General features: G+C 39.3%; 2 protein-coding genes across 2 annotated transcripts; both read left to right on the forward strand.

The window, feature by feature from the left end:
* Positions 1-4,430: 4,430 nt before the first annotated feature.
* LOC142662661 (chemerin-like receptor 1) lies at positions 4,431-5,486 on the forward strand. The gene has a single exon (XM_075840872.1). It carries the CDS (start codon positions 4,431-4,433, stop codon positions 5,484-5,486), a length of 1,056 nt encoding a protein of 351 aa, XP_075696987.1.
* Positions 5,487-9,500: 4,014 nt separating this feature from the next.
* On the forward strand, positions 9,501-10,574 carry LOC142662662 (formyl peptide receptor-related sequence 4-like). Its single transcript, XM_075840873.1, has one exon. The coding sequence runs from the start codon at positions 9,501-9,503 to the stop codon at positions 10,572-10,574; it is 1,074 nt and encodes a 357-aa protein (XP_075696988.1).
* Positions 10,575-17,368: the final 6,794 nt, after the last annotated feature.

Genomic DNA, 17,368 nt, shown 5'->3' on the forward strand with positions numbered 1-17,368 from the left:
TTGCATCTTATGAATATTAAAAAAAAATTGAGAAGGAATGTGGAAATTTTGCCTTTGTTTTTTACTTACCCGTTTTATCTAGTTGCTTATGTAATTCATTTTTAATAAAGATTGACAAGTTTTGAAATATTTATCGCCTGTTTTTCTTTATACTTTAGTAGTTTGTATGTCACTTTCTTAGCGTACCATAGAAAAGTATACCCTCAAAGGGGCATGAACACCCTTTCTTCAAGTGAAGTCGACCCGGCGATCAAGTGATCTGCATAGATCCTGCTTCTCTAACCAAACTGCAAAGGTCACATAACTTTATTTTTTGCCACCAATTTCCCTCCAATTATATATCAGCAGTCTTAGAGACCAACGGGTAGTACCCATTCATTCTACTCTTGTAGGATCTAGCATATTAACTCCTAACCGAGTGGCTGGTACTCACTAATACTACAGGTCAACATGACTAAACTCCAAGCTATTCTTCCAAACTCCACTATAAACAGCCATGCTTGGCTCTGTCGTGCACTCATGTTTTTCCTAAAGGAGATGGGAATAAGCCACTGCCAGACACCTGGGGTCTGGCAGGATCTTATCTCCCCAGGAACAAAGGATTGGACATTTGTCATTGTGTGACAGTTGGGAGACTCCATCAACATTTTATAGTCTGCCGATTCCATCAAAATCTGGTGATCTTTATTCAATGTTTTTGGCTACCTTTATTACAATCCAGTGGGACCCTCGCACCATTCTGCAAATAACCCTGCCAATGTCTTTCCTTATATGCAGAGCTGTGCCTTGAAAAAGACTGATCATAGCTAACCCTACAGTAACGCCGTTACTTATATATTTCCATACATCCTAAAGTGTTTCCAAAATGGGTCATAAAGGTTCCCTCAGCGGTCACACGTAATGGATTTCCATAAGCACAGGTGAAACATGTATGGTGTTTGCTACATTTGTAGAGTCTTCAGATTTCTAAGTCCAATGGGTCGTTATAATAGTCTCATTTCCTGAAGAGGAGCACCGATCTAAGGTTTTTCCGAATAAACCAGTGTCCACCCTTACTGTCAGGAAAATGCCTGTTTCCTTAAGGTTACCATGACTATGGTTTTGGCTTCTAGGTGTGTCTGTTTTACTTTGAGCCTATCTCTTTTGTCTGTCTTTCTGCCTTCAGGTGTAGAAATAGTATTTATACCCAGCCTCCTCCACTTGTCAGTGCTTGTGAATTTTCCTGTATTCTGGTGTCTGATCAAGCTTCCTATATTTCCTGCTCTCCTGACTTGTGGACTTTTGGAAACTGACCTCGGCTTGTCCTTCATTAACCACTTGTTTGATGATTTTGGATTATCTGCTCCCGGCCGGTTTTGACCCTTGCTATTCCTGATATCCACTTGCCTTCTGATGTGGGCTTTCTGTTTATACCCTGGCTGTCTGGTTTCCTGTTGAGGTTTGCCTGCATTGCACCTCCTAGCCAACGCTGAACTCTGCTAAGACTACCTGCGTCCTAAGCAGCAATCCATCCCACCTTGCGGTCAGCTCTGGCAAACACCTTTGGGTCACCTTAGACACTGTCGATCAGAGTTGTGACGGACTCGAGGTTGCATTTTTATGTGCAAGATCTCTCCTGGCAGTCTTTAGCAGCCTTTGGGGAATCGCTCAAATTGCAATTTCATAATACTTACCCTAGAATATCTGAAAGGTTAAGCAATCACCATCTTGGTTTCCTAAGAAAATAAGGTGGGTTATGTTTCGATGATGACCTTCACAAGGGCATGTGTCTCGTTCTTATAGGTATATTTACTTGCTTTATGTACTAAGTTATTATAACCTACTGAACTGGTGGTGTTTTATGATTGGCATATAATACTTTAATAGTTTCCTAATAATGGTAAAGGTTAAATTATTTTAGACTATTTCCAGTGAAACTGGTTTTGTATTGTGGTCTGAATTTGGAGTGGCACAATACCTCAGTTTCAGTGACTTCCCTTATATTCTGCTGTTGTCATCAACTCTCCTCAAGAAAATACAGAGAAGTCAGAGGAGAAAATATCTACAAAGATTGCAAACGCTGTGTGATTGCTTATCATTTCCGTATATGGGGGCAGCCGTTGTAAAATCTCCTTTTTGTACCAATGACAGATGGGGATGGAAACAAAAGCAGAAAACATTAGACTCTTCTTGACACTGACCACAAAGAGATGAGAGGCAAAATAGAAGATTATACAAGAACGCATAGGTAAGGAGAAAATCATTTCTACCAAAATGTTATTATTGTTATGTCATGTTCAGCTGTTACAAACATATAACTCCCAGCATGCTGGGGGTTGTAGTTTTTTAGTCTCTAAATTTACATAGACCACTGTTGCAAGGAAATTTTACCATTGTATGCAACTGAATACACAACACAGGTCTAATAGCTGACGTCACTATTTGGTTTTGAAGTTCTATGGAACCACAGATGACATATTGGGACATATATTAATGTGGGTTTTGCCAAATCTGAGCTCGGAGGGAGGGAGCTTCACCGGAGGGAAATAATCTGTTTTCCCTCTCCTCCAAACTACAATTTTAATGTACAAGCTTATGGTGGGGATAGGAACAATCTCCCCCCCAGGTTAAGTCCCTCTACATGAGCCCTGTAACTAGACACCCTGGTCGAGGTAGAGTAGATGAATGCACCATGGCATCATTGACATTGACATTTAGACATTCTTTCATGACCTAGGGCACTTTTACAGGGACCACTGATCAGGCAAAAGCTCGTCTATCAGATGATCGTATCGTTTCTGCAACATAAAATATTATCGTTGTTGGCAGCACATCTCCCTGTGTAAACAACGATGTGCTGCCGACATGATAGAAATGTACGGGGATGTAATATCGAGCGCTCGTCACGATACATAGCTCCTTGTGAACGGAGCAAATGAGCGCTGATCAACGAGTTGACTCGTTGATCAAGGCTCATTTACACGGCTCACATCGGGCCGTGTAAGAGGACCCTAAGGGTGATCCAATAAATTTACCCAACTGCTCCTGACGATTTTTCTTAAGTGCCGGTGGCACTCGAAACACTCCACGAGGCTCATTAGGTAGATCTCATCCAAAGTGCCTGCAGAAGGGATTATTAGATCGGATATTTATGTATTTATTTATTTATTTATTTAATCAATATTGGATGAATTACCTCTGCCCGGCTGTATTACACAGACATATTGTATAAATGCGTAGTATAGGGGCCCTCATAGAATAAATTCATCAATGCTCCTTCTCTCGGCAGTAAGAGTTGGTTTTAGTAAACTTGGCCATTTTGCCGCACTGTTGGCCCCTTCAAAGGACCAGAAAAAGTCACAACTATGTTAAATATTGGTCTATTAGATATCTGGATAATCTGCTTATCTCCTCTGGGAAATAAAGTGGAAGTTATTAAAAGGGCTCCCGGAGATAACAACCGAGATGTTCCTCCATAACTATAGACCGCGATCTTTACTTATATTGAATATGTGATGATCTTTGATATGTCATGTTATGTTTTTGAGATTGACTTTCCACTTTAATCGTATTTTGACTTGATTATATTACATTGTGAGAGATTATTAATTTCATGAAAATATTGATATTGTGGAACAAAAGTAATAAAGGAAACTATCTCTAAGTTATTACTATCTATGATAAAGGTGGGTGTTAGATTAGGATAGTAACAGATTGTCAGTACCTTCTCAGCTATTAGACTTGTACCTGAATGAGTCTAAAGTGGTCCATAACCAGGCAAGCAGCTACCCAGCCGATGGATCGGTCAGATTTCATGATCAGGCTCCTATGATCTGTATGGCCAGGCAATGAAGAAGAATTATGAATGGCTGTATAGAGGGCACTGTTGATGGTTTTAGACTGAAGAAGGACTTCTGTCCGGTCTTCTCTAGTAGCCATCCGCTAGACTAGAGAACGCCTAACATAAATCCTACCATCAAAAGCGCCCTCCACAAAAATTTTCTTTATTGTACAAATTTTTTGATGAATTCTACTACCATGCAGTAAAATTTCTTAATATGTTACATTCAATACAACAAATTCGCATAAAACCTAAAACGAAGCAAAAATAGAAATAAATCACAACTATTTGCAATTTTAAAGGGTTTGTATGAGGTTAAAAACAAATCTGCTTTTTTTTTTTTTTTTTTTTAAACAGTGCCACTCGTGTCCATGGTTGTGTCTGGTATTGCAGCTCAGCCTCATTCGTTTGAACATGCCTTACTATACATAGCCCATGAATAAGAGGGGAAACTATTTTTAAAAAGGGGGGAAAAAAGCAGATCCTGATTTGTAGTCTCATACAAATCTTTTAAGTGTATCATGTAGCGATAAAAATAATGGAAAGTGTTAACCATTTCGTACTATTGACTTATGTCTATTTTAATTTGGCTTCAGAACAGTGTAAGAATATGGAGAATGAGGATTTGTCTCCTTACGAACTAGATTACGATATGTACAACAACACAGAAGAAGAAGATAGAGAAGATATAAACCCAAAGATTTTTCTCTTGATCCAAATTTTTAACATCATTTTTTACAGCATAACCTTCATACTGGGGATTATTGGGAACGGACTGGTCATCTGGATTGCAGGATTCAAGATGAAGAAGACCGTCAACGTTTTATGGTTTCTCAACTTGGCCATAGCTGATTTTGTATTTGATATTCTTTTCCCGCTCCAGATAACGGAGTCGATTATGAATGGACATTGGCCCTTTGGTCAAACCATGTGCAAGGTCGTATTCACCATTCTCTTCGTTAACATGTCCGTCAGCACCTCTTTTCTAATGATTATCAGTATTGACCGATGCACATCGGTCATGTGTCCTGTGTGGTCAAAAAACCACAGGTCTTCCAGGTTGGCATTGACCGTCTCAGCTATAATATGGGCATCCTGCTTCATGCTTAGCTCCCCGTACCTTGCTTTCTTCAACGTCGTTCAAGACTATGAAAATAGCACCACATATTGTTTACCCATCTATGCCCATGACGAAGATACAGACACAATGAGGTACGAAACTATGATAGTCGTCAGATTTGTCTCCATGTTCCTCATCCCATTTTCTATCATAGTAACTTGCTATAGTCTTATTGTATTTCGTTTGAGAAGAAGCAGAAGTCTTTCAAGATCAAATAGACCTATGAAGGTCATTATTACTATCGTACTTTGTTTTTTCTGTTTCTGGTTCCCCTTCCATATCTGGCCTTTCCTAGGAATCCTGAATGTTGAAATGAATGATGACATTGACATGATCATGTTTCACCTTGTTCATTGCATTGGCTTCTTTAATAGCTGTGTTAATCCTATAGTCTATGTCTTTGTTGGACGAGATTTCAAAAAAAGTTTATTCAAGTCCATTCCATTTCTTCTGGAGAGCACATTTAAGGAGAAGGATGACTCTGATACAGAACTTCCCTATAATCAAACTGTGATGGAAACTGAAATGGAAAATTATGATTTATGAAGAAAGGCAAATCTTGAAGGGGTTGTCCCATCATGATAACCCCTGGTCATATCCCTTACTGGTCATATAGACAAGCTACAGGCTTCCCCCAAGAGACTTCCTTCTATCATCCAGAGTGGAGAACTACTATAGAGAATGACACCATGAAATAATATGTTGGACCCATAGTGGCCATTACTGGGGAAATGTGCAGCCGCCCACAGCTTCCTTGGTGATAATAGAAGGGGTTGTCCCGTCATGATAACCCCTGGTCATATCCCTTACTGGTCATATAGACAATCTACAGGTGGTCCCCTTCCCCCAAGAGACTTCCTTCTATCATCCAGAGTGGAGAACTACTATAGAGAATGGCACCATGAAATAATACGTTGGACCCATAGTGGCCATTACGCTGGAAATGTACAGCCGCCCACAGGTTCCTTGGTGATAATAGAAGGGGTTGTCCCATCATGATAACCCCTGGTCATATCCCTTACTGGTCATATAGACAATCTACAGGTGGTCCCCTTCCCCCAAGAGAATTCCTTCTATCATCCAGAGTGGAGAACTACTATAGAGAATGGCACCATGAAATAATACGTTGGACCCATAGTGGCCATTACGGAGGAAATGTACAGCCGCCCACAGGTTCCTTGGTGATAATAGAAGGGGTTGTCCGCTTTTATTCTCCAATAAGACTCATAGTCTTAATTGTTCGAAGGTCATGTTCCACTGAGGAGCCCCATATCAAGTGACAACTTTTATGTTATTGAAAAGTTTTGTTCCAAATAAAAAAATTGTCGAAGTGTTGAATGGACTTGGATCTGTCAATTCTACAATGAAATGTCTAATGTTACGTCTGGATATTAGACAATGTACATTTTAGGATTAGTAACCCTTATTTTTCCAGGACACAACAAGTAGATAAGCTGTCCCAGGTCAATAACACAACAGGCTTTCAAGTAAATTACAATGTTCCTAGACCCTATAGACGTCATGCACACGACTATACTACAACTCCATACAAGTTCTGAGTTGTATGGATTTGTAACTTCATTTGAGTTGTATGTTGTCTGGGGATAAGGGAATTGTCCTATCTGGACAACCCCTACTCTAGATGACATGCTGCTGGTTATCGGCTGATCACCAAGGGTTCAGCATCTAAACCCCCAGTGATAATAGCTGATTGCTGGGGTATCAGCGGCTCATGGTAAAGCTGCCGCTGTCTCCTCTATTTTATTATCGTAACTGGGGCAGTACAATATCCTACTGTGTGTTAATACGGCTGGACTATTAAAGGGGTATTCCAGGAAAGGCTAATGACGGCAATTTGCTAGAATATGCCATTATTGTAGGCGTCTGACCACTTGGACCCCCACTTATCACAAGAACAAGAAGGCCTCTGCCCCATTGGCATTTGTTCTGCACAGTGCTGGTCTCGTCTAGGTGCTCAGCAGAGAACTTCATCTCAGCCCTATTTAAGTGAATAGGGCTGATTTGCGGTACCGGCACAGCACCGGGACGGCTAAGAAGCTTTGCTAGGAAAAATTCAGAAGGCCACTTCTTACTAACGATTGTTGAGGTTTCAGTGGTCGGAACCCCACTGGTCAACATTTGATGGCATATCCTAGCGATATGCCGTTACTGCCTTGGCTGGAATACCCCTTTAAGTAGGGGAAATATCACTCTTACTTTGACTTTGTAATGCTCACACTATTGCATTTGAACAATGAGCTCCTGGCCCCAATGCAAAATCTTTCAATGCAAAATCTGTTACATGGGCCCCCACCTACCATCTGCAATTTATAATGTTGGTGTCTTCTTATGTGTCAGTGGGACTTTTGGGTCCACCAAGGCACCAGGGACCAGGTGCGACTCACACCCCTGTACCCCCGTTAGCTACACAACAGTTCATGTAGCACAATATGAATATTTGGAGTCAAGTCAAGCTCTTTGGACTATAGTCAAGCTCTTCTATACATGTCAGAATGACGGGGGAGGAAGGAGGTGACTCATTATTTTTTACACCGTTTAGCCAATCAGAACATAGATGGCAGAGCAACATTTATAAAAGTGTTTTCATTCTTAAAGGAACACGTCTTAAAGGAATACTCCAAGCAAATTGTTTACACTGTCCTATCCCTACTGCAGTGCCTGAGGAGGCGGAGCATGACACCGGGATTATCTTATTCATGTTCTTTAAATCTTGTTTTAATGGAGTTAAACTAGTGATTACACCAACGTAACAGCCCCCCGAAGTGCCAAACGGGGGTCAAGAAGGTAGTTCCTCCTGGTTCTGTGGAGTCACATGATCCCTCTCAGCCAATTAGCAGCTCTAACAAGTATTAATTAACACACACTCCATGAATCCTTAGAAACGGGAGTCACAGACTGCATCACATGATGGAATTTAGAGCTGTCTTGTCTTCTCCATGAGTGTGTTTTGCATTGCAGCTCAGCCCGATTCACTTGTAATACCAGACATGACCATGGACAAGTGTAGCGCTGTTTCCTGGAGAAAAAAAATACCAGTTTTTTTTTTTTTTTTATTACCCTCAAAAAAAACTCTTAATACCACACAGTTCAAGTAAAACCAATCCTGAATATGACAACTCAGAACATCTAGAGAAGTCATTGATTCCTATCTCTAAGTAAAAAATAACATATCTTAAAGGATCAGAAAGACCGTGTGATTCCTTATCATTTCCGTTGTAAACTCGTTAGCTAATCTCCATTTTTGTACCAATGATAAAGAGAGATAGAAACAAATGCAGAACATATTACATCCTTCATGTCACTGAACAGGACGAAGTGAAGATTATTACATAGAGAATAAGGTGAGGAACAAAAATTTTTTGACATATTTCTAATATTTAAATCCAATTATTGATATAGTTAGAATATTTTTTGTATTGTATTTTTCTTTCTTTTTCATTTTATTGTATTTCTAAAATATTTTTTTACATTTTATTGTTTGAGGTTTATTTCAATATTTTTTTTACTATAAAAAGTTGGGAAATTTGATTTGAGGTTATTTTTCTTTTAGGTTTAAAGGAGTCAATCACAAGTGAATTATGGGAAAAAAATAGGAATTTTCAAACTTTTTGGGTATATTTACCTGTCACATTGTGGTTATTGCAGTGAAATATCATGTGAATGCACCATTACCATCAATACCAAAGTGGCAGGACCAGCAGCTGGTAATGTTTTTGACCATTTTTGAAAAGTCTTACTAATTGTGAAAATGTATTTATATTATTAAAGATTGAAAGAAGAATTTTGGGTGAAGGAATGGAATAAAATAAGTTTACATAGTGGCCAATGTAGGCAAATTGCAACATATTATCCAAAACCGATTCCAAAAAAAATTTCAATATCTACACAAATAAAGTAATATTAAAAGGGTTTTCCTGGTACTATAATATTGATGGCCTATCCTCAGGATATGGTCAGATTGGTGTGGTCCAACTCCAGGCACCCCAGTCTGATCGCCGCATCCTCTACATCCTTCACCAGGCACTGCGTTGTACATCTGGTAGTGGCTGTGTCTGGTATTGCAGCTCAGTCCTATTCATTGAAGTGAGCTGCAGTACCAGGCACGGCCACTACCAAATGTACGGCGCTGTTCCTGGAAAACAAAAAGGGGCAACTCCGCAGCTCCTTCAGTGAGCTTATTGAATGAGGTGCCCGGGCATCAGACCCCCACTGATCATATATTGATTGTCTAGCAATATTATAGTGTGGGAAAACCCCCCCAAAGTTAGAGCCACATTCAATCTGAATACTTTGAAGGTTTTAATAGAAGCATCATAGGATTGTACAATTGTAGGTATACATAAAGGCAAACTATGAAAATATTTGTTTTCTAGGTCTGATGACCCAAACTTACAGCACCGTAGGTCCCTTATGATGCCATTAGTTAGGGTAATACACTCGAATTTGTGGCTTTATTACTCTTGTGTGAAAAGGGCCAAAGATTGTATGTTTCTGTATTGTTTTTTTTACATATATATGCTTTTTTTGGCAGAGTAAAATATGGAGGGGACACATTTTAATTTTGACTTCCCGGAAAATACGACTTTCTTCAATTACACCACAACATTTTCTCCATACTACTCTACTGAAGAAGATACAGACGTGGTTTCAAAAGTTTTTCGTGTGATCCAAGTCATTACTGTCATTTTTTACACAATAAGCTTTGTCATAGGGATTTTTGGAAACGGCCTGGTCATCTGGATTGCAGGATTCAAGATGAAGAAGACAGTCAACGTTCTATGGTCTCTGAACTTGGCCATAGCTGACATTGTATTCAATATAATCTTCCCTCTCCAGGTAACAGAGTTGATAATGGATGGGCATTGGCCCTTTGGTCGGATGATTTGTAAGGTTATATTCACTATCCTCTTCCTCAATGCCTCAGTCAGCACCTTTTTCCTAATGATTATCAGTGTTGACCAATGTACATTGGTCATGTGTCCGATGTGGTCCAGAAAACATAGGACTCTCAAGGTCGGATTAATCATCTCAGCAATCACATGGTCAACTTGTTTTATGCTCAGTTCTCCATATCTTGTTTTCTCTGACGTTATTCATGACCTTGAGGGTGACATCTCCTACTGCATTCCCGTATATGAAGATGACAATGATGTAGACACGAGGAGGAATCGTACCATGATGATAATAAGTTTTGTCTCCCTGTCCCTGATCCCTTGTTCTATAACACTTATTTGCAATGGTCTGGTCAAATTTCGGCTGAGAAGAAGCAGTAGACTCTCAAGGTCAAAGCGACCCATTAAAATCATCATCACTATTTTATTTTCCATTCTCTGTTTTTGGTTCCCGTTCCAAATATGGTCTTTCTTGGAAATCCTGAATGTTGAGTTGAATGATACCGTTGGCTTCATCATGTCCCACCTTCTTTATTTCATCGGTGTCTTCAGCAGCTGTCTAAATCCCATGGTTTATGTTTTTATTGGAAGGAATTTCAAAAAGAGTTTTTTCAAGTCCATTCCATTTCTACTGGAGAACTCACTACGGGAGAATGATGACTCAGATACAGAATATTCTTATTGTCAGATGGAAACTGAGATAGAGAATTATGATTTGTGAAGAAAGTAGAATTGTCTTTATTCTAAGGCCGATTTCCTATGACCATAGTATGGCCACAACTCCCGGACAAACCCCCAACACACCTCTCCCCTTTGCGTTTGTACTGAGCCAGATCATTATAGGGTTCTATGGTGATCTATGTTTGCTTCAGTAAAAACTGTAGAGGGGGTCTCAGAGATGCGGACATAATAGGTCCATGTGAACTGGCCTCAAAGGTTATGTACATCTTGGTAACCAATTTTTTGGACACAGAATTAGAGATATAGCAGTCATGTGTTACTCTCTACTCTCAGTCCCCTACTTCTTGCAAACATAAATTTCATAGGTTAGCAAGAAGTAGGGGACAAATGGAAGAGAGTAATAAAAGATCTGACTACACAGAATTTGTTTGTAGTCTGTAAACATGGAAACACATAGGTCTGCATAGGAGCTGTATACACAATACGGTAGGTTAATTATAATGAAGACTAGCTGCTTTATTTTTTTCTATTTTGGATGCATTGGTCATATCCTTTAAACTGATAATGAACATTGCAGTGTTCAAGCCCATGTTATGCTGGAAAAAAAATGAAAAAGTGAGAAAAACACATAGGAGTGGACGAGACGTTTTTGAGAATTTTTACAGAAAGGCTGTTTTATTCTCAACAAATGTATTTTTATTAATGTTTTGATTAATATTGTTATAGCATGGATTTAGACACTTTAATTTAACTCAAGTACTGGTGTACCAGAGATGAATTTGTCAAAGTAGTAGGACTAGTTATCACAGCTCAGTGAGTTATAATCGTTCATATGAAATATTCAGCTTTGCTACATCTGAATTCATAGCACTATGTAGAGTGGAGGAATCAGTGCTACCATAAGGTTTTTGTGATAAGTTATATACTGCTTTATAGCTTCACAAATATATTTTCACAATAATGTTACTTACCACTAGGTGGCGATATCATAGTCAAGATATCTCCCCAGAAAATAGAAGCTTTAACAATGTAGACCCTAACATATATTTATACCAATATCATATACAATATCAGAACATAGAGCTAAGCAGGGGTGTAGCTATAGTGGGTACAGAGGTTGCAGTTGTACCCAAGCGATGGCGACTGAGGGATCTCAAAGGTCCCCCTGCCACCTAGGTAGAGCTCAGCATCATAAATAACACATGGTGTGTGGAGGTCAGTTTTATCATTTTATCACTTTTTTTTTTATCCAATATATAGATGTAGCAGATGTCAGATTATCATCCAGAGCTTGAAAAATGTAATTATTTCTTGTGTGAATCTACAGATATAGAAAATCCCAGAAAAGACAATGTGACATCATTATGTGTTGTGCCAAATGATAAACAGAGCTCTGCTACATTAATAAAGTCATCTGTAGCATAAATCCTCTAGATATGTATAGATTACAGTTTTTGTGTCATCAGTTAAATTTAAAACTGCAGTTCTCCATATGAACACTGGGTGGCAGTATACGCCATAAAATTACTGCACAATAAAAGTAATTTCAAAAATTCCACTTTCGGATTTATTACAAACCAATGAACATAATAAACATAAATGTAAATTCTTGTTTTCAACTGTTGCTCCTGAGCTTCAGATAGTCAGAAAAATAGGATTGGTTGGCACTGAAATGATTGGTTTGGACTGTTATGGGGGAACTATAGCTGGAGGACTTATGGAGCAATGGCTGGAAATGTTATGAGCAAACTGACTATTACTAGCAATGTTATGGATGTACTGACTATGGTGGCAATGTAATGGGGTTCTGACCATAGTGACAATGTTATGAGTCACTGACTATGATGCCAATAATATGGGAACATTGTTCTGAGGGCACTAACTATTGCAAACAATGTTATGGAGGTGGTGACTATCGCTAACAGTGTTATAGGGGTTCTGACTATGGTGGCCATCTTATGAGGCTATTATGTGGGCATTGTCATAAATATTGTTATGTGGGCACTCACTATTGCAATGTTATGAGGGCTCTTGCTATGGTGGCAATGTTATAGGGGTAGTGACTAGCACAAGCAGCTGGCACCTGTACATACGTGATTGTATATGTATGTCCATGAACATGTCCTTGACACGATCTTGACTTTATCCCATTATCTTTATCCATGAAATGTATACATAATTAATCATTAAATTGTCAGCTCTTGCAATCAGGTCCCTCACTCCTCTTATTTGAACTGTTAACACACCATCAACATCACAGCCCATGTACATCATAGCACCATCTACATCAGCTCCACATCTACATCCTAGCACTGACTACATCATAGCATCAACTACATCATAGCACCATCTACATCATAACCCCATCTACATCAAAGCACCCATCTACATCATAGCACCATCTACATCATAACACCATCTACATCATAGCACCATCTACATCATAGCACCATCTACATCATAACACCATCTACATCATAGCACCATCTACATCATAGCACCATCTACATCATAGCACCATCTACATCATAGCACCCATCTATATCATAGCACCATCTATATCATAGCACCATCTACATCATAACACCATCTACATCATAGCACCATCTACATCATAGCACCATCTACATCATAACACCATCTACATCATAGCACCATCTACATCATAACACCATCTACATCATAGCACCATCTACATCATAACCCCATCTACATCATAGCACCCATCTACATCATAGCACCATCTACATCATAACACCATCTACATCATAGCACCATCTACATCATAACCCCATCTACATCAAAGCACCCATCTACATCATAGCACCATCTACATCATAACACCATCTACATCATAGCACCATCTACATCATAGCACCATCTACATCATAACACCATCTACATCATAGCACCATCTACATCATAGCACCATCTACATCATAGCACCATCTACATCATAGCACCCATCTATATCATAGCACCATCTATATCATAGCACCATCTACATCATAACACCATCTACATCATAGCACCATCTACATCATAGCACCATCTACATCATAACACCATCTACATCATAGCACCATCTACATCATAACACCATCTACATCATAGCACCATCTACATCATAACCCCATCTACATCATAGCACCCATCTACATCATAGCACCATCTACATCATAACACCATCTACATCATAGCACCATCTACATCATAGCACCCATCTACATCATAGCACCATCTACATCATAGCACCATCTACATCATAACACCATCTACATCATAGCACCATCTACATCATAGCACCGTGTACATAACTTCTCCATCTACATCACAGAACCATCTACATCATAGAACCACCTACATCATAGCACCATGTACATAACTTTTCCATCTACATCACAGCACCATCTACATCACAGCACCATCTACATCAAAGCACCATCTACATCAAAGCACCATCTACATCATAGCACCATCTACATCATAGCACCATCTACATCATAGCACCATCTACATAAGATCTCCATCTACATCACATCTCCACTACATTATAGCTCCATCTAGATCATAGCATCATCTACATCATAACACCATCTATATCACAGTACCATCTACATCATAGCACCATCTATATCACAGCAATAGTGGCACCTTCTCACAGTCTTTCCTCATCCGATGAGATGGTTTATGAATGAACCTCCTTTGTCACTGAGAGAAAATTTTAAGAACTCAATTGTTTTCCTTCTTGCTGAGGGGACACTTATCTGAAATAACTGCTTATCATTTCTTAATCCTTATATGATTTACTGACACAATTATAGTCAGTGGGGTATTCAGAGATTTCATGTTACTGAGAACAATTCCAGCTGTATCTACTTCTCAGGTTTAAATAGAGTCATCTCCATGAATCATATGAAGCGTTGGGGAGGCTCATATGAGTTGTTGTTTTAATTACATTGAATGTCACATTGTTACTTGTAATGTAAATCTACCTTAAAGAGAAACTCAACTTTATCGTGTCCTTTTCACTATATATATTTTTTCTTTTGCATAAATTAGAGTGAGTATATACAAATGTATACAATATATCCTTTGAAGGGAAAGTAATATCTGTATCCCCTTCCATCTGCCTGTAGATCTCACTCCTCTCTGCAAATGTTCAGCATCCTCCTCAGTCACTACAAAATCCATCTAGTGTAAAACTGTAAATACTAGACTGAGAGAAAAGGAAGGAGGGACATGCAGCTGCAGTTTATCACAGTGTTTCAGTAAAACAGTATGAGGTGGGGAAGAGGGATTGGATAAGGGAGAACACAGTATTTATATCACACCAGGCTATAATAACAAACATGGTGAGGCTGCACTACATCTAAGACTAAGTTGACATTTGCATTAGAGTCTCTGAGCCATGGCTACCTGCTATATACTGCTTTCAATGTTTTTAGCTATGTGCTATGAGGGCTATAATAAATGACTCCAGTTTAGCTGCATTGTATATTGGAGGTAAAATCCACCTCATGTCTCATTAGAGGCTGCTGCTCGGTTCCTCCACCATTCTTTTCACTGCAGCTCTGCTTGTTCAGATTGGCTGATGTTTAGAAACACAAGCTCATCAGAAATCAGTTCATGGGGTAACTGATTTTCACTACTGTAAGGCCAGAACATTTATAAACTACATCTAAACCAGCAGTAAGGGAAAGACAATTTATCAGCATATAGCTGCACATTGACTGAGGGGAATGAGCCCCAATGAGGGAGAATCCTTGAGATCTGCCATAAGATAACACAATACGTTTACCTTCAGTAAAGCACAAATAATGAGCAGTGATATCACCATGAGTTACATCATATTACAAACTCAGCTCTGCTACATCTGAACCTGCCCCAAAGTGCAGGAGGGTCACTTTAATCTCATATTATTTCCGCAGAAATGTTTTTGTGATGACATGCACCAGAATTTACATTTCTTGACATGTCTTTTGCTGAATTTAATTAAATATTCCGTCATTTTCAGAACTACGGTAATCATCTTACAACATAAGCAAACAGAAAAGGAGAAGAAACATCTCTTTATGTTCAGCAAACAAGGAGAGGCCTGTGAGCTGTGTACTGGAAAAATATCCCCGAGCACAATGTACTGTACCTGAAGGAACACAGTATGGGAGGGAGGGAGGGGGAGGTCAGGCTCCAGCACCTGTCCCCCGCTCACATATTAGATCTTACAGGTGATTGTATTACCCGCTCTATTGGTAATAATAATCCATCTACCTGATCTGTGTCCTAATTCCAGGGATTAAGAAGTGAAGGGGGTACGGAGCAGGCACAAGCCGTGCATGAACACCTGACATTGGAAACTCTGTGCTCTGGGAGTGCTAACCACATCCCCCTAATCCGGGATCCAATTACCTGTCTCTTCTGAATTTGGGCTCCACCATCTAGACTGAAGCCAGATCTCTGCTACCAAAATGTTCAACGCCGTCGAACCACGAACGAGCCTTACAAAAAAAAAAAAACATATTATGAATATATAACACCTTATAATATGTGTTATTACGGAAAGAACTACAGGCTCCTTCCAGCCGTCTGTAGTTCCCATTTCTCTAGCTGCAAAGCACTAGGAGATGTTCAGAAACCTTCTCAGTCCCCTAAAAAGCTCCATCTACAGCAGTGCTGTAAGTAGAGGACAGGGGGAAGGTGGAGGAGGGGGATGCAGCTGCAATATCTTTCCCTTAGTGTCGTGTGACACTGCATGCTGTGAGAGGGGAGGAGGAGCAGCAAATGTAAACCTCTGATTGGCTCAGTGCACACAACACAGCTCTGACATCATAGCAGGAAGAACCCGCCCACTCAGCAAGCATGGAGAGAGAACATTTACAGATATTAGTTGAGGAGAGGACAAAACCCAAATTTGCCGGGTAGGCTAGATTCACATTTGAGTTTGTTTTTACGTTTTACTGTTCCATTATAGGACCAGAAAAATTAAAGAAAAAAAGCGGAAGCGACAGATACCAACGACATCTGATAGAACCCATTGACTCTAAAAGTTTCCGTCCAGCTACTGCCCAATATCTTCCTCTTTACAGCAAATCGTAAATGTTACTATTCCATGACTTAAAAACCAAATTTACTGTGTGCTGTCCCTTTAAAAACTCAATTACTTAACAAATGTAATGAGTTATCAAGCGAAAGCATTTCCTTAATCTCTGAGGAAACTTCTGGGAACAATAAATATAATAAAAGAGAAGCTGATGAGACAAAGTTAGAAGTTGGATGAATGCAAATGTATTTATATGTTTTTCTGTACAATGTATAGAAAATACTGGTTTAAAACTTCTCCATCTTCTTCACTCTTTGGAATGGAGGGGCCCCGACCAATAAAAAAAAGTCTGATATGCCGCTGTCTCATATTGGAAGTTTTTTGTAGCTATGGATAAATGTCAATTGCTAAAATTCAGACTGACTGAAGTCACCACAAGGGGGAGCTTTAGAGCTTACTGAAGACAGAATGATTATTAAGTTTAAGGCCTTATTCACACAAGCGTGTTCAATTTGCGTCCGAAAATTTAGGCAATTTTCCTGCATACAAATGTTTGTGTTGCGTCAGTGTTGTTTTCGTGTTTCATTCTTTTTCTCATCCGTTTTTTATTTTTCATTTTTTTTCTGCATTTCTTTAGCAAATGGTCCCTGAAAAACGAATAGAACACAGATGTCATCCATGTGCTGTTCATTATTTTTTTTTTACACACCCATGGACTTTTATGAAAGGGTCTAGTTCACAAAATCGACCAGAAAAGGACATGGTGAGTTTCTCGCAATGGCACACGCCCTGTA

Source organism: Rhinoderma darwinii, chromosome 10 (assembly GCF_050947455.1).
Source record: "Rhinoderma darwinii isolate aRhiDar2 chromosome 10, aRhiDar2.hap1, whole genome shotgun sequence".
NCBI lineage: Eukaryota > Metazoa > Chordata > Amphibia > Anura > Rhinodermatidae > Rhinoderma > Rhinoderma darwinii.

Excerpts from the sequence above, each read along its gene's own strand:
- LOC142662661 (XM_075840872.1), top strand. The coding sequence starts at position 4,431 with ATGGAGAATGAGGATTTGTCTCCTTACGAACTAGATTACGATATGTAC.
- LOC142662662 (XM_075840873.1), top strand. The coding sequence starts at position 9,501 with ATGGAGGGGACACATTTTAATTTTGACTTCCCGGAAAATACGACTTTC.